This window comes from Podarcis liolepis, assembly GCF_965112155.1.
Source record: "Podarcis liolepis genome assembly, chromosome: 12".
Lineage (NCBI taxonomy): Eukaryota > Metazoa > Chordata > Lepidosauria > Squamata > Lacertidae > Podarcis > Podarcis liolepis.
In genome coordinates this window covers 31575621-31598746 of record NC_139563.1, presented here as the reverse complement: position 1 = coordinate 31598746, position 23126 = coordinate 31575621, and the positions used below count along the sequence as shown (strand labels likewise).

The 23126-nt window shown below is 43.1% G+C and overlaps 1 protein-coding gene across 3 annotated transcripts; it reads left to right on the top strand.

The window, feature by feature from the left end:
- Positions 1-1332: 1332 nt before the first annotated feature.
- Positions 1333-22750, top strand: LOC310689980 (uncharacterized protein). Of its 3 annotated transcripts, XM_083468630.1 has the most exons (6): positions 1333-1570; positions 1693-1760; positions 12282-12355; positions 17074-17142; positions 19636-19845; positions 22486-22750. In XM_083468630.1, exons 1-6 carry the CDS (start codon positions 1531-1533, stop codon positions 22532-22534), a joined length of 510 nt encoding a protein of 169 aa, XP_083324756.1. In that variant the 5' UTR covers positions 1333-1530; the 3' UTR covers positions 22535-22750. The 3 variants fall into 3 exon arrangements, 1 of the variants encoding a protein (XP_083324756.1); XR_014517731.1 differs by lacking the exons at positions 17074-17142; positions 19636-19845 and having other exon boundaries at positions 1333-1760; XR_014517732.1 differs by lacking the exons at positions 12282-12355; positions 17074-17142; positions 22486-22750 and having other exon boundaries at positions 1333-1760; positions 19636-19829.
- The last annotated feature ends 376 nt before the right edge of the window (positions 22751-23126 follow it).

The window sequence follows — 23126 nt, the reverse complement described above, 5'->3', positions numbered from 1 at the left end:
CTGTCTTTTTGTAGGGTTGACTCCCTTATTCTTATTCTTTTCCTTGCCATGGGGGACTTGGCAGTCATTACAAAATGCAGGTGCCCATCGCAGTTTTATTCTCTCTCTGTCTCTCTCTCTCTCTGTGTGTGTGCATGTGTGTGTGCATGTATGTGTGTCTGCGCATGTGGTGGCTGTTGTCACATTCTGGCAGGTGCACATTTCCCAGCACAACACACCTGTCCGTAATTAATGAGCGCATCCCGTAACACCACAGCTTTAGCCACAGAGAAGTGGTGACATCACCTCTGTAGGTCGGCACCAAACCAGCAGGGCTTGTTTACAGATACTTGATAATCATCCTTCCATCACTAACAGTTTTTCAATTCAACATGAAGGCAGTGGGAAACCTTACCTCCTTACCTGGTGTGAAGCACACACAGAGAGACAGAGAGAGTTAAGAGCTTTACACTAAATGCCTCATGGCATCAAGGATTCTTGCATGCTGAATAATCTGAGAGTTTTGCTTCTTCTTTTTTTACCAGGGAAGGAGATACGGAAAGTGAAATATTAATATAGGATTGTGCCCAGCAGTACTAAGTTGGGCAACTCACCTCTTCCTCTCTCACATTCTTCTCAGTAGCCCTCCTATAAATGGACGGCTGTGCTCAAAGCCAGCCTGAGCATGCGTAACAGAATGATGAAGGGAACACCTGGATCATCTTCACTAAGAATGCAAAGGAAGCTGTCATGTTCAAATACAGCATGCATTTGGTTTTGCGGCATTGTGTATCAAGGTATCCTTTCGTTAAGTTTCAGTGGAAGGGGTGAGTTGTATCAAACTCCCAGATATAAAAAATGTAGCACATAGAAGGCTTTCCAGATGTTTTATTCCCTGTTGTGCTTCTCTAATTTCATGGCATTTTAAAATGAGTGAGAAAAACAAAAATCAATTTGCCCATCAGAGCTTATTCTTCAGGTGGGTTCTCCCTGAATTACATTGAAGAGTTAATAAATTGTTAAAGGCAACTTCTTACAAATTAGTGCGGAGACAGCCCAAAGCGTCTGGGGCCTACTTGCAAAACAGTTTCTCATTTGTGAACCTATCATCAGCTCACCATGAACTTTTCATTATCACTGTGAATTTATCACTAGCTTTAATCAGAGAAGGGCAGGCAGGATTCGTTAGCACAGGAGGCTGGGGAAAACAAGGCCTGTCAAACTGGTGGTGCTTAAAATGGTGTTTCCCTTCTGTCGCCTGCCAGAGGGAGCTAGTGCAACATGGCTTTCACTGAAATATGAAGTCCACAAAAAGGAAACCCCCAGAATCTGATTCACGTTGATTTCAAAAAGGCACACAGGTATGTTTGCCGGTGCCCCACCCAGGCCTGGAGATGTGTGGAAGTGAGGCATCTGAAGTGTTATACAAACACCCGTTCCAGAGAAAAACTCAAGAACGGTTTCAAGAGCTTTTTCCCTAGACAGCTTTTCTGCACTACCAGAACAAATTATTGCCCAATCTGTTCCCTACTGCTGTGATGTTCATACTTGATGATAAAAAAATTGCTGTTTTCCCCAAGATGCTTGAAAGGTCAGCTCCAAAGTAAAGTGTAACTACCTTCAGCTATCCTGAGCACAAACACCTGGGCAATCACTTTTATAGGATCTAATGACAATATGGGGTTCTTTATTTATTAGTGTCCTACTTTACAGAGGACAGGTGTCTGCTGGAAGGACTGCCGGATGATAGTTCTCTGTTTGATGGCACCTCCTGTGCAAAGGTAAGAGCTGCATCTCTTTCCCTGTCCATTTTTGTCTCTGACCCCATTCACCACCACTGGCATGTGATTCTCAGAAGGTTTTCCACAAGGGAATGTGCCCCTTGGGTGGAAAGCAGTTTCCCCACCCTCGGTTTAATAGCAGAGAGACATCTGGTATGTGTGGCACCTCTGTATTTCCCTGACCTATTGCTCAACTGATCTTTTTGCCACCCTGGGAAATCACCCTAACTCTCCACTCCAAATTACTGCAGCCCAGACAGATTTTCACCATTAAAGAGAAGTTGAGAAACTAGACTTTGAGTGGATCTACACACAGGAAAAAACCTGCTATAAATAAATCAGAAATTAGATCATTATGACAAACAAACAAACAAAAACACCCTATGGAAAAACACGTATAAAAATTTCCTGCTCTCTTTCTCCAGCTGGTGTTGCATGCTTATAGTGCATTCAAATTGTCGTTTCTTTACTAATGTAGCTGAGTCCTTTGTGTGTGTTTTTTTTTAATGGTTGTAGCTTTCATGGATATATAAACTTTCAGAAGAGCTTGTGATCCTCCCATTTTTACGAATAAAATTGAAACGAAGTCTTGAACTCCCATGCCTTCAAATGCTTTCAAACACCTTGCTTCAAATTTCCCTTTCTGTGAGCAGCAGTGGTGGTATGTGCCTATTGATGTTGGTAGAACCAACAGTAGTGCAGCTAGACCCATGGAAAGACAATGCAAGAGCCAGTGACTGGCCGAGCTAACCAATTATCATTTTGCCCCTACCTCCTTCCTGTTGTTATCTAAGAAGGCAACACTGAGACTTCAGAGGAGGAAGCTAACAGAGACAGTGGTGGAATCGGCGCACATATAAAAAATGCTGTGGAAATGCTTTTTAAAAAAATGTTTTGAAAAATACAATGAATTTTGCATATCTCACTGTCGTCATCTGGTGTCACATTTGTATATTGCACTGTACAACACATTTAAAGTGTTTGAGTTGCAGCTGTATAGCTGAGTCCAGTATCATTGTGTAAGCATCACCACCTGTGCTAGATGCAAGTAAGAAGACATGAGGTGGGGGCTGGCTGAGGGAAGGCTGAGGTTGGTGGGGCAGTGCCCCACTTTCATTAATGGACCGGCCTTCACTGGTACATATAGCCAATGCATTGGCTATATGTACATAGCTGGTCCGCAAGCTTTACATGTATATGTGCTCTTTGTAGAACACTAGCTACATAAGTAATGATGAGTGTCTAAAGTGGTTCCTGCCGTCATCATGTCTTTAATGTATGTATGGAGAATGTCTAAAGGGCCTACAATGAGTGGAGAATTAAAAAGAAAAAAGGGCCGGCCCTTAAAAACCAGATCTCTGAAAGTCTTCCTCTAAATTGATTTCAATTTTCCTCCTTTCAAACGTGTTTGCTGAAATCTTAATGACTTTGACCCCTCTTCTCCAACTCGTTATGTAAATGCATTGGCTCTTCTACACTGACACAGGAGGAAATTTGAGCGGGTGAAAAAGGTGCTTGGAGTTAAAAAAATTGTTATTGGCATCTAAGAGAAAGTGTTGTCAGATTCGGTTAGGATCATCACATTCCCGCCTTGATTCCAGCTGTCATACATACAAGATGAGAATGCAAATGGGCTTCCATTATACATACCGGCCTCCATCATGGCGACTTCATCAACTTGGTTAAAATCATAACAGTGCAAATGCAAATTCGATCTGCAGGAACAGTAATGAGTGAAAGGGCAACATGGAACTTAAAAAAAAAAAAAAAGGTCTCCCAAATGTCCAGAAAATTAGAAAAAAAAGTCTGCTACCAGGGATTTTCATTTCACTTCTGAACTTTGCTACTTTATTCATATTACCCTAGTATTCACAATTCACTGGCATATAGTGGCTGGAGCATTGAATTGTGCTTCGGAAAATGTGACTTCCAATCCCGTCTCAGCCACCAGTGAAAGTCAATGGATGGACTTGAACCAGTCAATCTAAGCTTAAAACTATCTCACAGGGTTGCTATCCACTAATTGCTGGAAACCACGGGGGGGGGGAATCTCATGCTCTGTTTCTGCTTGTGCATTTCCCACAGGCATTGGTTGGCCACTGGGAGAATGCGGAGCTAGATCTGTCATTGGCCTGTTCCAGCAGGCCCTTCTCACGTTCAAATGAGGCTAATATGAGGGCCACATGTTCTGAGCTCCTTCAAAGAAGGGTAGATTAAAAATGACATATGTATAAGATGTTTCCCTTTAAAAATGAAGACTACAATTTCTCGCAGAACTGTAGGTATACCAACTGAATGGAGGCTTCTTTTTAAATTTCTCTTCCGCATCATAACTTTGTTCAATTTCACACCAAAAGTGGTCTTTGTGGTGCTAATCTGCATAACATGATGGGCTCATAGACTCACTGTGATTTGATATTCTAGGATTCCTTTCTTGTATGTTTCGAATTGGATTTTCACATTGTTTCCTTTTGGTGTATACACATTGTGAATTAGCTGGCCATTCACTATATTTGTGCTCCTGAACCTGTATACTCCAGAGGGTTCCAGAGAAGAGCCTGACATAACTTGAACCCCAGCTTTGAATTCTCTTTTTCTTCACCCCCTCTTCCAGTGGACTCTGTTCAGTAGTAGATAAAGGGTTGAGTGTTTTGAGGGAGCAGGAGATGTTTGGATGGCTGTAGGTGCTGGAGCTGGAGGAGCAAAGAGATAACGGGATATTAAAGTGGAGAAATAACGGAGGCAAGGCCACAGAAGTCTTTTCAATAAGGAGCATGCAGTTGATCTGGGAGCAGGGAGGAAGTCAATCACATGATCCAGAGGGAAGGAAGAAATAGAGGATGTTGGCAGCAGAATGCTGAAGGGAACACTCACAGTGGTGCCTGGACCTAGCAGAGCAGCTCTTTCTAGTGTTCTGGCATAAGCCACTCATCTCCTTATGCCAGGGTGATGACTTTTTCAGCCACATTATTTTGTGGGCAACCTTCTGGGGTCCAGATCTTATAAGCCACTGCTTCAGTATAGCACTTCCAGTGTAAGTAGTTGTCATGGGTACAAGGATGCTTGGCATCTCTCTTTTTGAGAAGACCTATTGCTTCACATTTCTTTCTCAGTTAGGCTGGGTGTATTATAGAAGCATTACAGCTGACAGAACACTTTGCCAAGTACACTTGCCTTTTCTTTCTGTCACCCAGCCTTATTAAATTCTGCCAGCTACTACCAGCTGCTAGCTAGAGAAAGTGTTTATTTAATCTAATTAGTGATTAAAAGGATGTGTCTCCTTGTCATTATTCAGTGGTTCCCTGTCAGGACTGTAAACACCTGTGTATGGAGAGCATCATGTTATGTTTCTAAAATGGGAGAGTGGTGATGGAAGATCTGATATATACAAACAGAATTAGAGTAGTCAAGCATCCCACTTTCACAGAGGCCAATCAGATGCCTATGGGAAGCTTACAAGCAGGTAAACTTCACTTTCCCCGCTTGTGACACCCAGCAAGTCATATTCAGATTAATAATAATAATAATAATAATAATAATAATAATAATAATAATTTATACCTCACCCATTGGCTGGGTTTCCCCAGCCACTCAGGGCGGCTCCTAACAGAATATTAAAAATACGATAAAACATCAAACATTAAAAACTTCCCTAAACAGGGCTGCCTTCAGATGTCTTCTAAAAGTGAGATAGTTGTTTATTTCCTTGAAATTTGATGGGAGGACATTCCACAGGGTGGGCACCACTACCAAGAAGCTTCCCTGTAACCTCACTTCTCGCAGTGAGGGAACTGCCAGAAGGCCCTTGGAGCTGGACTTCAGTGTCTGGGCTGAATGATGTGGGTAGAGATGCTCCTTCATGTAGCCTCCAACACTGGAGGTGGAACATATCGATCACAGTTAGTAACGAATGATAGCCTTATCCTCCGTGAATTTTTCCAGTCCTCTTTTAAAGACATGAAAGCTACCAACAATCTCTGTCTCTTGTAGGGAAAGAGTTTCCTGGACAATTGGGGTCTAAAAAGAAAATAATAAGGATCTAATGTGAAAGAACCTGTGCTCATCTGCCTAGAAAACAATCTGGTCAGCATGAGCACTTATCACACATGTGCAAGAGCTTATTTTGCATTCCAAGCCAGACAATCAATTTTCATGAAAATGAAGCTCAGTTCCAAACAAGTCATACACAGATTCATATTTGGAACCTCAGTGACATCACCAGTGCAGTACTGAAAATTGATTTGGCAGAGGAAGGATTTGAACTCAGCGGTCCTCCTAAGTACAACCCTTGTGTCTCCAAACTACACTGAGGCCTGGTTAACATCAAGAGATGGTTGCTTTTTCTTCCAGCATCTATTTTTCAAATGAATGTATCATTTGAAAGCACACTCAAATGACAAGGGTTAATAGTGCTGGTTCCCACATTAAGATGTCCTCTGGAAGACTCAAGTTTGTTCTGAGCAAAATAAAAAAGAGGACATTCACCAACATGAAACATACACAATGAAATCGCCAGCCATAAATCCAGTACAGACTCAAGTATGCAGCTCAAAGCACCATGTTCTATCCATCACAATTAAATATCAATATGATCTCATGGTAGTATCAAAACAAAATAACCATGTAGGGTAATAATGATTAGTATTATTAGTAATATTATTAAATTTATTACCTGCTCTTCATCAGCAGATCCCAGGACAGGTTACAACCATTTATAATTAAGTATTAAAAACAGTTAAAACCAATTACAGTTGAAGGAATAGGGTGGTTCTTGAAAACACACATATCAGGCATCAAAGGTCAAGAGAAAGAGATGTGTCTTCAGCATTTGCACGAGAAGATTTATTAATGAAAAGACAAGCAAATCTATACAATATCCCTTGAGTGGCATAAGGATAGCAGATGTGTCAGTGAGAAAACAATTCTGGGAAATTGTGGCTCAAACCACATTTCCTATTATGCTATAAAAGGTGCAGTTATGAATAAATTAATTGGCTTTAAAAGGGCCACAAAAGCAAAGTAATCTCAGCTGCAGGAATGCCTTTTCTTTAAAAGGCATATAAAACTTATAGCACAATTTATGCATTTTCTTCTACCATCGCAAATGTTGCACACGGTGGAGATGGTGTCAGGAACGCATTAAGAAACAGCAATGACAAAAAGCAAACTCATTTATACACCTCTGCTCTGAACTGCTGTTTCTCATAACCAAAGCTGGCTCAGGAACAAAACAGACTAGATGTGCAAAATAATTCTATTATGGAACATGTCAAAAATCCATCCTGCCCTGATTCTGCCCACAAATAGGACAGGCATGGATGACTGCCATGATGAAATCTCAAAATGATCTTGGGGTAGCAGCAAAACAAAATCAACACGAGGAGCAATGCTATACAAACATCGCTGAATGGTAATGACTGGCCAGTTTATTTCCTGAAATAACTGAAGCTTGAGACAAAAGAATATTGATCTGTAAGAAGGCAACACCAGTGCACTCATTGATGCTTGCTGTCTGGAAGGAGTGTCCTCTCTTGTGGCAGAGCAGACCCTTGTTTTCATTTCTCTGTGTGGTGTGCTACTGTGGTTTTTGTTAATTATACTGCACCATTAGTGTGCCTATCTAGTGAGCAGGGCAAGTCGTACCACTAGACTAAATGAGGCAGATGCTAGAGGCAGGGCGCAAAAGTTTGTGTGCCATGCAACCTGGCCTGTGCTCCCCCCCCCCCCCCGGGACGTGGGTGGTGCTGTAGTCTAAACCACTGAGCCTCTTGCGTTTGCCGATCAAAAAGTTGGTGGTTCAAATCCCCGAGACAGGGTGAAGGTAAAAGGCATTTCTGTGCACTCTGGCTTCCATCATAGTATTCTGTTGCACCAGAAGCGGTTTAGTCATGCTGGCCACATGACCCGGAAAGCTGTCTGTGGACAAATGCCGGCTCCCTTGGCCTGAAAGCAAGATGAGCACCACAACCTCATAGTTGCCTTTGAGTGGACTTAACCGTCCAGGGGTCCTTTACCTTTTTACCTTTTTTACCTGTGCCCTCTAAGCTAGCCTGCTACTCTCAGGTTGTTGTCCCATCACCCGTGTTGGGTTTCTATTCCTCTCACCATGCAGATATCATGTCTGTTTTATGCATTCCAGCACCGACTGTTGGAATCACAGGAGCGGATGTTTACTGTACTCTGTTTCCGTTTGTTTTTGCTTTCAGTTCTGACTTCTCTCTGAGGAAGACAAGAGAGGAGACATGTTTTCTTTTGTTCTGCTTTATGTTTAATAAGGGACGCGGGTGGCACTGTGGGTTAAACCATAGAGCCTAGGACTTGTGGATCAGAAGGTTGGCGGTTCGAATCCCCGTGATGGGGTGAGCTCCCCATCGCTCAGTTCCTGCTCCTGCCAACCTAGCAGTTCAAAAGCACGTCAAAGTGCAAGTAGATAAATAGGTACTGCTCCAGCGGGAAGGTAAACGGCATTTCCATGCGCTGCTCTGGTTTGCCAGAAGCGGCTTAGTCATACTGGCCACATGACATGGAAGCTTGTAGGTCGGCTCCCTTGGCCAATAAAGTGAGATGAGCGCCGCAACTCCAGATTCGGCCACCACTGGACCTAATGGTCAGGGGTCCCTTGACCTTTGCTTAATAAACATAGCTTAGTGCTTACAACTGCAGCCTATCTCTGACTGTGTTTTATCTCTGCTGGACTCTGGATGTGTCCTCAGTGTCTCCAAGGCATGAGTCACTATAAATCGTCAGGGAAGGCTGTCGGAACTCCCTAGAGCTGCATGCCAGTGGGAGGGACAGGCTGGAAACGTTCCTGTCATTTGCCTAGGGGTCGTCCTAGCCCCCAGCCAACCCAACAACCAGTGCTGGTGAACAATGCAACTGCCAGTCCTGTCAACTTCTATACACAAACTGGAGAGTCAGTGCTGTATAGTGGTTAGAGTATCAGACTGGGAGACCAGGGCTTGAAGTTCTCTGGGTGACCCTGGGGCAGGGGACACACTCTCTCCCAGCTTAATCTACCTTGCGGAGTTGTTGCAAAGATTAAGTGAGGAGAACCATGTACATGACCTTGGACTTCAAGGAGGAAAGGTGCGATACCAAATAAATAAATATGTAAGTAAGCAAGGAGAGACATTCTGTCTTTTGTCTCAGGAAGCAAAATATTTCTAGGCCAACCCTGTATGTCTCTCAGGACAAGCCCAGGCAGCTGCTTCCCAGAATCTAAATTCAGCACTTATCCTCTATATCACTGGTGAGAAATAGATGGATGGATGGATGGCCAAAATATAGGCACGTTAACAAAATATAAAGCAGATTTTTGGTGGCACCCCATTCGCCCTAATGGACCAACCTCCATTGCTGTAGCCCACAAAAGCTTTTTCCATAATAAAAATGTGCTTGCCACTAAGGTGCCATGGGACACTTTGGTTATCCGGTGCTGTGCCCCAGCATTCATTTGATTATTCTGACCCCCTTTTTCATAGAGAGATAAGAGTTCAGTGGAAAGGTCACTTCATATTCAAGCAAAGAAACAGCCATTCCAATGAGCAGCCGAACAGTCTGTTGCTTACAGCTGCTACATATGTCATTCAACGATTTCATCTTTCCTCATAAGCCTTCTGGCCTTTCTTGTTTTTGTAAAGGTGAAGGGTGAGACAGGCAGGAATCTAATCTCTTGCTTGCTACTGGTCACTGTGAGGGCATGAAACGTGGAAAATTACTGGCTACCAGTCTACTTTCTGATATAAAGAGCAGCACAGAAAAATGCAATATCTCTGGAATTTTGTAAGTCCTAAGTTGTGCTTATTTCCTGCTCTGGCGATTGCTGCTCTGTGAGGCGATTATTTGGGTCTCCTAACAGCTCTCAGCATGCTTAAGACACTACATCTCCCAGAATTCTTTGGGGAAAACTATGACAGTTTAAAGTGGTATCATAATGCTACAAATGTATGGTGTGTATGTGACCATAAAGAGGATAATCGGGGTGGCTGCTAATAGAGTCACTGACATAGGATGCTGCCTTGCACCCAATCAAACCTTTGGGCCATCTAATTCACTTCTAACCAACAGCAGCTTTGGGGGGTTTCAAGAAAGAGTCTTTTTCAGCTCTACCTTGAGATGCTTGGGATTCAACCAGGGATTTACCCTGGAGATGCAAGGCAGATGCTCGGTCACTGAGCTATGGTCCTTCCAAGAACTGTTGTACTTCACAGCGAGATAGGCATGCTATGTCTTCAGAACCACAGACCAGTTAAAAAGCTGGTGCTCTTTTTGAACAGCTGCTGATTCATTAATAAACATTGCATTGCAGAGCAGACTGTAACCTGCTTCCTGTTTTGCACAATGCTTCTCTTTGACCTAAGAAGTATCATAGGGTTTCTGTATCGTGATAGAAAAAGGCTGGAGCAAAACAGGGCAGTAATTGAGCTGCTTGAATGATGTTAAATGTAGCCAGCTATTCTAATCTTCTGCTGGTTTCAAGTGTAGCACCTTTCTCCTGTCATTGCTGAAAGTGAGAGTCCTCTTGCATGCATGAGATTTCATTGCTATATTCACTGACATTGTTTACAGAGAAGCAGAGCCAGTTGCATCATTAAGCAAAACTGGGCAACAGTTTGCTGCCTCTCTGGTCCCCAGTGCCACCCAGTCACCACTTCCCACCCAGCCACCCAAATCATATATGGCTTTCCAGACACCCCCTCCTGTCCTCCTGTCTGCCACCACCTTTCTGCACTGCCCAGTTTTCTCCCTGTCAATTTATTTGCCACTGCTAGTGCAGCAGTAGACAACCAGCCATTTCACAGTCTCTGGCTCCTCTTCCTTTCTGTTTCATGCTAAGAAGTGTCAGGGATCCTTCAGAGACAGGCGCTCAAGACAAGGTGGTCCAGAATATTGCCTGCACCACTTCAGCCTTGCTGCTTTGGCTAGAAATTCTCTTTTACATTTAATTTAAAGTTACTGGAGTGTTTTAAATACTTAAAGGCCTATTATTATTTTTTGAAGAATAATTTCTATTTTTAAAGAATACTGATGCCATCCCCTGGGCTATGTTACCCATAATACCTTGTTCTGAAGGACCCCAGTCCTTCCTCAGTGCAAGGCAGGTGGACTGGGGTCTAAGACATAAAGCAGTTGATGGGTGGAAGGGGGAAGTGGCAATATCTGCAACCACACAACACACACACATACAATTTGACTGTTTGGCACAGAGACATAAAAATATTCCTTCCTTCCTTTTTAAAAAATATACCATGCTGGGAGTTTTACCAACTTTCAGAAACTGGCATTCTTTGCCTGGCCTTTTCTGCACACACAGACCAAAAGGCATAATGGAAAACAAGATCAAAGATACCGCTGTTTTCTTTTCACTCCAAAGGATTGCTTGGCTAAGCTGTGCGGCTCAAGGTTATGTAACAATTCTGTCAGTGCAAGTCAGTGACTCTTGCTCTTTTAAAAATCCCAGCAGAAGAATTAGGCTATAAAGCTGCACTTTATTTGAAGGAGCACATTTTCAAGATTCCCATAGTCAAGTAAACATTGAGCAGATTCCTGAGACTGATTCATTTTCACTTGGACAGGAGTCAAGAACAGTTACCTAACAATCTTAAACGAAAAACAAATTGATCTTCCAACTCTTTTTTCCCTTTCAATGGCTAAAGTTAACACAGTGCATAATTAGGCATAATCATGTTGCATCCTTCTCCATCCTATCTCATTGTAGGGTTTTGGTGCAGTACAATGAGGTCATGTTAACACTAATCCATGGGTGGGTAGACTTCAGGCTTTCGGGATCTACTTTGATTTCTTGTTTTAATGAGAGAGAGAGAGAGAGAGAGAGAGAGAGAGAGAGAGAGAGAGAGAGTCCTGAGACCATTCAGCTGGAGCTGTGTGGAAAACTTGTTTCATTAGGGATAACAAATGATGGAGGAGAGGCTACCTCTGAACAGATGCTCAGCCCTGGGATTCCTTATCAATGCTAGAACTGAGCTCACAGTCCCATCACACAAAAATCGACTTCTGGATGTATGCATATTTATGCAAACCTTCCCCTAATATATGCATTTTGTACACATAATTGGTTAGACAACTGCATGGCAAAATTCAGAGGAGTGCAAATTACAAAGGAGTTACGTAGCTTGTCATTGAAATGCAAACAAATAATAAATTTCTCTTCCATCTCTACAGTCTAAAATGGCAGTATCCCCTGCCTCATCTCACACCTTCTACTACTTCATTCCACTGTATACATTGACCAGATCTATTTCTGCCCTTTTAATGGCTTTAAAAAAACAGAAAAATATATAAATCCATGGAGGCAACACCTATGATTAGTTGTTAGTTGTGATTAGAACCTACACATTCATCCTAAGAAAGAAAGAAGAAGAAAACTGAGGTGATGGCTTTGTCTCTAGTCTTTTATTTATTTTTGTTTATTTTTGTGAAATAAATAAAATAACCTGCCTGACTGGGAGGATTTGTATATGAATGAACAACTCGGTGTTGTTGTTGTTGTTTATTTTGCAGAGGAGCATTCCAGCAGCCAGTCCTTACCAGCCAGTCCAAGGTGGACATAATCTGACAAGGGACACATCACACAGGTCTGCTGATCATATATATCCTCTCTAAACAAGTTGCTGCCATTGCAATGGTATCAATGCATTTTAGAAGGTTGTTATGCTTGGAAGAATTTGTTGCCTCTCATCCAAATCTATTCCTCATTGTTGCTCTGATTAAAATTAGATAAGACTGTATATTTACCAAGGGCCGTACAAACCCAAAGCACACGAGGATGATCTGTCAGCTGAGGCCACTGCAAACAGTAAACTAATGACAGGTTGAGATTAGAGTTGCTATTCCATTGTCTGCAGAGCAGACTTTCTGATTACTCCTGATGCCTTTTTATTTCTGCCCTGCTGCGTAAAAGTGATAAGCGCCCATAGGAAACAATGAAGAAATCCAGGGACGTAGAGTACTGTAGTTGCAATCATGCAGTAGCTTCTCTTTCTCTACTCCCCCAAAAAGATAGAAGTAAAGACTGGGTGTTCATGGTCTTCTCAATTCAGGTCTTATTTGGTGTTGTAAATCAGAATAAATTTGCGAATGGACAAACGGGAAAGGAAGATTCTAGTCAAACTGGAAGAAGAAGAAGAAGAAGAAGAAGAAGAAGAAGAAGAAGAAGAAGAAGAAGAAGAAGAAGAAGAAGAAGAAGGTATGTTTTCCACCTCTATCAAGAGCCCTGAAACAACCTTTCCTTACTTCCAGAGAATCAGCAGGTTTTAGTGCAGTTTGCACCAGCTGAGATTAAATCCATGTTGCATGGGTGTTCTGCAATGGCACTCCCACCCCCAGAGAGATCACATTGTTCTCGTATGTGTTGTTTATCATCTGCTGCATCTTTTGGTTGTTTTGCTGAATCTGCAGCTGCAGGTTGGGAAACGATGTTGTTTTTCTTCACCTAAATGACCTCCAAACATATGCCTCATCATTTCTGACCTGTGTTTTAGGAATCTGGCAGATGTGAACACATAAATGCTTTCAGCGAGCAAACCGTGATCCAAAGCAGGTGAACCCCCCCCCCCTCCCTGCCCACACACACACCTCTTTCTTGGAGAGCTTGCCCAATGCAAAAGTTCAACGAAAGTTTAGTTCAGTTGCAAAAGATTAAAAATAAAAATTGAGATCACCTCAAACATTTTAGATGGAAAAAATCAATGCAGGAGGATTTAAGGTGTGTTTCCTGCATCTCATGAACAGATGCAACGCAGGGTCTCTTTCTTGTTGATCGTTCTTATCTGCCACAAATACTTTCACACACAAAAGCACACTCAGAGGCATGTTGTTTGAAAGGCAGTTGCATTCAATGGCAATCCTAAACCTGACCTTGGTTGATCTTCAAACTATTGAGGATTTCTTCTCACTAGTTGTGTGTGTGCACATGCACAACATTCAGTTATGCCCATTTGTGCAATGGAAATCTGCTTGCCCAGCGACGCTTCTGGTTTCTCTTCTCCACCCTGCAGCCCATCTGTGTGCCCCCAGAATCTGCTCTGAAGGGTCCCCCAATGCTTTGAAGCAGATTTGGGATGTGTGGAGGAGCCTTCATTGGTGGGGAGGAGAAGAAAAAGCTCCATTGCACAAGCAGATGTTGGATCTCACCCATGGAATTTTGTAATTTTAATATAATACAGTGGTACCTCGGGTTACATATGCTTCAGGTTACATACGCTTCAGGTTACAAACTCTGCTAACCCAGAAATAGTACCTCAGGTTAAGAACTTTGCTTCAGGATGAGAACAGAAATCGTGCTCCAGGGGTGCAGCGGCATCAGGAGGCCCCATTAGCTAAAGTGGTGCTTCAGGTTAAGAACAGTTTCAGGTTAATAACGGACCTCCAGAACGAATTAAGTACTTAACCCAAGGTACCACTGTAATAAATACACAGAAGCAAGTATACTGAATGAGAAATTGCATCAGGATTACAAGCATTATTGCATGCAAATTTGGACTCTATTAAGCTCTATTAAGACCACAGGGAGTGGTCATTAGGAGTTTTGGAGCAAGGTGCCACCAGTAGGCAGATGACACACAGCTCTACTTCTCCGAAACATCTGAATCAGAAGAAGCTGTCAAAGCTCTGGGTTGGTGTCTGAATGCAGTGCTTGACTAGATTCAAGACAATAAATTGTGCTCAAATCCTGGGAAGGTGGAGACTCTTTGGGTGGGTGGCTCCCATGTCCGGGAGCTGGGAAAGCTACCTGTTCTAGATGGGTTTGAACTCCCTCTAAAGGAGGGCCAATGTCAGAGACTGGACTGAAGGGGACGAGGTTGAGGAGGAATGGTGGTGATCACACACACAAACACACCCTGCCCTTCTCCTGAAGCTTCCAGAGAAGAGGAAGGCAGAATTAAATTACAACAGTTGTTTGAGGAAGGTCACAGCTAAGAGACAGGTGGACAGAAGAATTGGGAGGTGTTGAGAGAAGAGAATGGGGAGACAGAGACAGAGCACCCAGTTGACACGTTATCGCTGGAGACATCATTTCTGACACACACACACACCCTTTCACCCAGAACCCAGCGTGCATTGAAAGTGGAAGAGCAAAGGACTCAGAGACAATTAGCCCCTGGCGGCCACTGTAAGGGGAAGTGCTGTTGTTAGGAGGGGGGGAGCTCAGTTGGAGCAACGCCATTAACCTTAGAGGCAACATACATGGGCCTCTTGCTGTGGATACTGAATAAAGACTTGGTAAGAGCTTCCTTGTCTACTCTTTGGCTGTCTGCTGTGAGGTGGGGCAGAAAGGATTGGATTCACAGAAGCCTGACAGCCAAGTATCCTCAGTGACCAGGAATGCCTTTTACCAGCTTAGTCTTCAGCTGCAGCTGCTCCTGGGCAGGGGTAGCCTGACCACTGTAGTTCATGCATTCATAACCTCAGGGCTGGATTACTGCAATGCATTCCATGTGGGGCTGCCCTTGAGCCTGAATAGCAAACTCCAGCTGGTGCAGAATATGGCAGCCAGACACCATTGTTAAAACACCTACTACTGAGCCAGGTTCAAGGTCCTTGTATTAATTTACAAAGCCCTGGATAGGTCCAGGGTACCTTAGGGACCACCTGAACCCTTATATCCCAGCTTGTATCACTGAGATTATCGGTGTTGATATATAAATGTTTGTATCCATTACTTGCCTAGAAAATTTCATTGCAAAATCAAGTGTATTTTTCAAAGCATAGTTTTGTTCTGGTTCTCATATTGTTTTGGAAAGTGCAAATTGGTGAAGGTTTGCCTCTAAGTGTGAACAGAGTTAAATTTCTCCACCATCCCTACATGATGATGTAGCAGCAAAAGCCACTTCAGGGGAAATAAGGGCCAGTTGGGTGTGGTTGCCCAACAATGAGACAGAAGGATCTGTGTAAGGACAGAGGTGGAGGCTTCTCAGGAGCTGCCTGGATTGAAGCAGCCACCTCCTGCTTAAGCAGAATCAGGATGGGGTGGAAGGGAGAGGACTGCTGTTATCTTTGCACAATGCATAATTGGCTTGTGGGATTCAATGGAATTCAGTCTCACAAGACGTGGTGATGGCCTTTGCCTTAAATGGCTTTCGACGGAGATTAGACAAAATCAGGTGCATCAGTGGCGATTACTCACCATACCTAAAAGGAACATTCATGTTTAGAGGCAACATATCTCTGGATTCCAGATGCTCCAGCAAACCACAGGGGGAGGGCAGCTGCCTTTTTGACCTTGTTGTGGACAATTCAGAGCAGAGGCAGCCAATGCATTGTTGGACTCCATCTCCCATCAGCCCTAGCCAGTGTTAGTGTGATCAGTGTTCAAGGATGATGGGAATTGTAGTCCAACAACATCTGGAGGGCACCTCCCCCTTGTTTAGGATGCTGAACTGAATGGGCCTTTAGCCAGACCTAGCATAACTCTTCAGTAATTATTTTTTTTTTAAAAAAAAAACATTTTTAACCTGCTTTTTCAGGACATGCTGTTCTCCCAGGGAGGTTCATAGCACAACAACTACTGCTACAAGCAAACATCCTACCCATACACTCACCCCACTAATATATAAGCAGCAGCAATCAAGATACTTTTAAAAAACATTTAAAGCACATGGCTTCTCTCAAAGAACCCTGGGAAACTACCGTTCCTATGACTCTTGGAGGGGGGGACCCATGTGCTTTAAATGTACTGACGTAACAAAATGTTTAAAAGCACATCACATTGAAATTAACCAAACACATCCTGGAATAAAAATGTATTGAGAACAAGCAACGATGTGGTCATGCTTATTGTCCTAGAAAGGGAGATCCAAAGAGTTGGGTTCACAATCTATTTTTTTCTGTTCCTGGCGATGGAGTCAGGTCCTTTTACAGTCTGGAATTAACAGTCTTACGTGGGGCTCTCCTCTTTACATGGTAATGCATAATTATTCACTTTATTCAGCAGAATGACCAGGGGTGAGTGAGCCTTCCTCCTCATTCTGCTGAGGCAGAGGGACTAAATATCTGCCCCCCCCAAGTCCTGCCCTGATGGCACCACCATCCTGCTCTCCATCCTCAGACCCTGTCACAATTTGTGCTCGAGCAAAGCCAGCCTTTCTCAAAGAGGATGGCTATGAAAGCAGTGCCCCCTTCCTTCCTTCCTTCCTTCCTTCCTTCCTTCCTTCCTTCCTTCCTTCCTTCCTTCCTTCACAAAAATTGGCATGAATCATTTTCAAGGCTTAGGTCCGCTTGAACGCAAGCAGACACATTTTTGTAAAGCTTCCATATCTATGAATCAAAAATCAATTCCTTTTGCCTCTGACAGGTTTCTCCCGAAAGAAAGTGCAGCGGTGCACAAGAAGAGATATGGATCTGTTTTTACAAGGCTCTTCAGGTATTTTATTGTGATCATATCTTGGCAGGCACAAGGATTTAAGACAAAGGAACAGGGCTCTGGAAAAGGATCATTGGCAGCTGCAGAAAGACCAGAAGGAATTCCAAGTGATGCACTGAGCATTCTGGAAAAAATTGCAAGAGCAGCTCAGAAACATATGAATCTGCCTTTATACTGGGTTAAATCATGGGTTCATCTAGCTCAGTAAGGTCAACAGTGACTGGCAGAAGCTCTCCAGGATTTCAACAAGGAGATGCCTGGGACATTCTGGCATGCAAAGAAGATGCTCTAACACTGAGCTGTGGCCCTTCGCCTTACGGTTGGTCTCTTGGCACAATAAACTATGGCAATTTCACTGGAAATTATGAAATGAAGAAAAATGAAAGTATACATCCCATACAACCTAAGGATTGCCTTTGTCTTCACCCTTCGTGGCAATGATGTACTATTTAAGCAACCCCTAGCGGGCTTTCATACTGTGGATCTTGTAGATCGAAATGTGGGCAATTCTTTGTTCACCGAAATCACTGAGAGGGGCAAGATGATTGGGAGGTTAGTGCAGTGCAAACGCAGCAGCAGGAGCAGCAACTTGGCTCCACCGGTGCATTTGCACTACAATGACCCCTCTGCTGCCTCACCTCACTCTGCCAGGAAAACTCTCCCTCACCTTGAAAGCCATTTCTGGCTCTGGTGGACCTCCACCACAGACTCTCCTCCTTTCTATTAGATTGCCGTGCCTGATCAGGGATGATGGCATCCAGAAATAAGGCCATAGTTTCACCACCTCTGCAGTACTAGGACCAGGGCTTTTTTTCAGCTGGAACTCACCGGAACTCAGTTCCAGCACCTCTCAGATGGGTGCCATTGTCATTATAAGAGAACAAGGGAGGCATTTGTGGTGAGTTCCGGCACCTCTCCAGAAAAATAGCACTGACTGTCCCATGGGACTGTTCCAAACACTTTATGGAGCAGGTGAGTTTTGAAGAGAGATCTTGCAGGAAGTAAGGGCATCGGTCACATTAAGCCATTCCAGTAGACAGGTCCAGGCATAAGAGGCAGTAAGAGAGAAAAGGTGGAGTCATTTCAGAAACAAGAAGACCTTTGGACAGCTGGATAATAATAATAATAATAATAATAATAATAATAATAATAATAATAAATACCCCACCCATCTGGCCGGACTTCCCCAGCCACTCATTTATACTTTCTTTCCATGAGCCTGCAATTTAATACAAAGCGCCTTAGATTGTTTATGCACCAGAAGTTTTATCTCACACCAAGATCTCATAAAAAGGCTTTTACCAACATTAAAGGAAATCCTCACACAAAGGGCATGCATTAGTCCAGAATCAGGGTAACAATAAAATGCAGAGCGCCCAACTCATAAACACTCGGCACCCTTATTAACTATGCATGGGCTTCCTGCAAATATTCAATTGAATTGCCATATAAAACTGGAGACTTATGTGTTGGTGAGTTTATAGGTTGTTGGGATGCTATGAATAAATAATGGGTTAAGGTTCCTTTGGAGAATTCCTGAACATTTAAATCTTGGACCTTTAAATTATGAAGCCACGATAATTGTGCTTCCCCCAAATTTAATTTTTCACTCGCTGACACGTTGCTCAGAGCCCTGTAGCTGCACAACCTCACTTTTACTCCATTGGCTCTGCAGAGGAATCCTGCTCAGCCCATTGTTGCTGGACCATGTCTACTCATTCTGGCAGAGTAGGACAGTAAAATGGAGCCACCAAGCTGTGGATGGCCCACTAGCCATATACCTGATCATCCCCGCAATTGCTTTTTCAGCCCTTAATCAAAACTTAGGAGGATGAGCACCTATTGGGTCAGAATACGTGTAGTTGGAGGATCCCTGGCAGCTAACAGATTGAGGTTGAATTCTGACAAGACAGAAGTACTGGTTTTGGGGGGACAGGGGGCGGGTGGGTGTGGAGGACTCCCTGGTCCTCAATGGGGTAACTGTGCCTCTGAAGGACCAGGTGTGCAGCCTGGGAGTCATTTTGGACTCACAGCTGGAGGTGCAGGTCAATTCTATCTCCAGGGCATCTGTCTACCAGCTCCATCTGGTATGCAGGCTGAGACCCTACCTGCCCATGGACTGTCTTCCCAGAGTGGTGCATGCTCTGGTTATCTTCCGCTTGGACTACTGCAATGCACTCTACATTGGGGCTACCTTTGAGGGTGACTGGGCTAAGGTCACTCAGCAAGTCTCATATCTGAGCAGCGAATTGAACACTGGTCTCCCAAGTCCTAACACACCACTCTGACCACTACACCAAGGTGGTTGAACTGTCCGAGAAGGCCATCTTTTTGTGATGCCTTCCTTTCTGCCATGACAGCCAAAAAAAAAAAAGGTAGTTGAAATTCTAGAATGCAGCCACATGTAAATGTTTTCTTGTATAGCAGCAAGGATATGGAATTGCTACTTCCAGAAATAACAACTGCTGACCTGCCATGGTTTTATATCCACAGGAAGCAAACACAAAGCGGACGTTGCAAACCATTAAAAGAAGAAAAAAGAAAAAGAAATCTTCCAGATGAGCCGCTTTGCTGGAATAGATTCCTCCCGGCACATTATCTTCCAATTTACAAAACACAGGCATTACAGATTCTTTGCGCATATTCGAGGAAGCATGAAAATACAAGACGAATGTCTGCCGTAACACAGTGGCATCTTAACAGGTAGAAGATGCTGACATCAAAGGAAGTTAAAGATGTGAAACAGAAATGTAGACAAGGCTCCTTGTAAATATTTTGTGTAGCTTCCCTTGATGATGACAAGGTAGCTGACTTTTTGTGCTGTTCTGGCTTTCCTGTCTCTCTGGTCCTGTGTGTTAGTCAGGGGTGCCATGCAAGCTTCAGGTGCTGAAATTTCCTTTTCTGTACAACTATTATTATTGTTATTATTATTGTTGTTCCTGCCAACCTAGCAGTTCAAAAGCACGTCAAAGTGCAAGTAGATAAATAGGTACCACTCCAGGGGGAAGGTAAACGGCATTTCCGTGCGCTGCTCTGGTTCGCCAGAAGTGGCTTAGTCATGCTGGCCACATGACCCGGAAGCACCGCAACCCCAGAGTCGGTCACGACTGGACATAATGGTCAGGGGTCCCTTTACCTTTACCTTTTACAACTATTATAGGTGCAGGAATCTTGGGGAAAGACCAGGGCTCCTTGGTAGAGCATCTCTTCTGCATGTGGAAGGTCCCACAACCAATCCCTGGAGTCCCCAGGTTAGGAGCTCATTTAAAATCCTGCAGATCTGCTGCCAGTCAGGGAAGACAATATTTAGCTAGGTGTACCAATGGTCCAACTCAATACACAACAGCCTCCCAGGCTCCTATGCCCCCCTTCATATACAGTCACCCTCATGGCACCTCTTCTCCTTAATTAGCTGGCATGAGATTTATGGCAGAAGACCTTGGTATTTGGGGCAGACAACTGTAACGTTGGGATCAGAAGGACGGTTACATCAAGCAAAGCTCAGACAAATAGACTCATTCACAAGATAGCAGGAATATAGGAAGCATCTATCTCAGTATTTTCTTCTTCTTTTAAATTTTTATTTATGCTTCTCAGGTTCATACATTTCACTAATTTGACAATCTTTTTAACATTTCAAAACTTGACTTCCTTCCCCCCTTTTCTGCGGTTCCTTAAATTTCTTTTTAATAACTTGTGCATACCCAAATTAACTTACAGTGGGAGCTCGCAAGATGAATGCCTCACAAGACGAAAAACTCGCAAGACGAAAGAGTTTTTGGTTTTTTGAGTTGCTTCGCAAGACGAATTTCTCAATGGGCTTGCCTCGCAAGACGAAAACGTCTTGCAAGTTTGTTTTCTTTTTCTTAAAACCGCATTCCTATGGGAAACTGTGCTTCGCAAGACGAAAAATTCGCAAGACGAAAAAACTCGCAGAACGAATTAATTTCGTCTTGCGAGGCACCACTGTAATTTGCTCATTTATTCATCTGCTTTAAATATATACTCTTATAAAACTGCAGGTTATTACAATAACCCTGCCAATGTTCTTATCTGTTTACAATTTATCTGTAAATATTCAATAAACCATTTCCATTCTTTTATTAAAAAGTTTGTTATCTTGATTTCTTATTCTTCCGCAAAGTCTCACCATTTCTGCATATTCCATAAGTGTTTGTATCCATTCTTCCTTTGCTGGGACTTCTGCTTCTTAACATTCTTGCCACTGTAGTCGCATACATGAATGAGTTTCTATACAGTTTAGGTAGTTCTGTCCCTATAATTCCCAAAAGAAAAACTTCCAGGGACTTTTTTAACAAATGTTGTTTTAAACATCCTTTTCAATTATCTCAATATTGTCTACACTGACTGGAAGCAGCTCGCAATGGTCCAGGCAGGAATTTCTCCCAGTCCTACCTGGGAGATGCCCAGGATTGAACTTGAGATCTTCTGCATGCAAAGCAGATGTTCTACCACTGAGCAACAGCCTTTGCACTATCATGTTAAACATGGCCTTCAGAAAATGGAAAGGACTCACAGAAAGTTAAGACTGAAACAAAGTGAGCGTGACTGCAGATGTTGCTGGCTTTGATTTGAAAAGGAATAAGTGTGCTTCAGTAGGTTAGTTGTTTTGTTTTGCAAAGCATCTTTAACAAAGGAAACTGTTTTGTACCATACCTCATATCAGAAAGGTTCTGTGTTCATTGTTTCCAGATGTATTTTGAGGGTGCGTCTAGGCAAGGCATTGAGAGATCCACGATCAAATCTCTCCCTGTTTTATACAAGTTTAACAGCTGGCACAGAAAAGCCTGAATATTAGTGGGGCGGGGGTTAACTTGTTCCATGTTGCCAGTTTCCTGGTAAATATCTCCCCCCAAGTGCAATTTGCCCAGCCAATCAAAATATGCAAGCACCATTACTGTATGTTTTTCTAAGCAGCAGCTTGCCCTAGAGTAATTTTCACTGGGAAAACCATGCAAGACCAAAGGTTGAGTCCTTTCCCTGGCACTATGGTCCTGAACCACAGGAGCCAACTCCTACAGGTTGAGGGGTCCCATAAAATATTTGAGGAGGCCAGGTCCCCCAAAGTTGATGGGCATTGCCATTCAAATAGTGTGTGCACACTGCATCAAGTGATCAATTATGTGAGGTGGGGCTTACCTGCTCCCCCCAATATTTTATTCAAGTTGGCACACATGTCTTAATCAGATTATCCTCATGCTGCAACTTGTCATGAAAAATAATTAAAAATAATGGAAGGAGCAAGCAAGCAGTTCTCCTAATCTCACGTTTAGTTTGTCCCCAATGAGATGTTAATGCAATATACATGTTTATCTGTTCCAGATTTCTCCCCAATTATGAGAAATCCTCCAAACCTCGCAATGCCTTATGAAGAAGTTGGACAAATAAATCTACCATCTCTACCAAAGGCTTCATTTTCAAAAGATGCACTTAAACATTTTAATACAAATGTTCATAATAGGATCAAGCGAGTAACTTCTCTGTTTTCCCTTACACAAATAGCAGCCACTTTGTAAATCTAAAATGTAAAATCTTCAGATGTTGCTTGCTTTTGAGGCTTTTCCTGGCTCGGTTAGAAAGCTGGATGTTAGATAGATCTCTTTGATCTCTCTGCCAGGATGTAGGAATGATGATGGAATGCAGAAACACATACATTGAAAAAGAAAACAATATCAAAGTCTCTCGGTTTCATTTAATGATCCCGAACAGTGGAAAAGGGCCTTCCCTGTGAAAAAATATGCCCCTTACATAGTTGGTGGCAATGGTAGCTGGTGCCCATTCAAACTGGCTGGGCCAAATTCAGAGTATGTGGAGATGGAGGAAATGAGAGGCATAGCCAATTAATCCTAGGTTCATCCCCATCCTCCCTTCTGCTGAGTTCTACAAGGGCAATACTGAGACTCAGCTATACTGAGGCCAATAAAACGTTTTAAGTGTGTTTTAAGTGCAATGTACACTGGGGC

Coding starts and splice junctions, on each gene's coding strand:
- LOC310689980 (XM_083468630.1), top strand. CDS start 1,531: ATGATAAAAAAATTGCTGTTTTCCCCAAGATGCTTGAAAG. Junction 17,143..19,635: donor GTTTTTACAAGGCTCTTCAG/GTATTTTATTGT, acceptor TTATATCCACAG/GAAGCAAACACAAAGCGGAC. Junction 19,846..22,485: donor ACACAGTGGCATCTTAACAG/GTAGAAGATGCT, acceptor TATCTGTTCCAG/ATTTCTCCCCAATTATGAGA.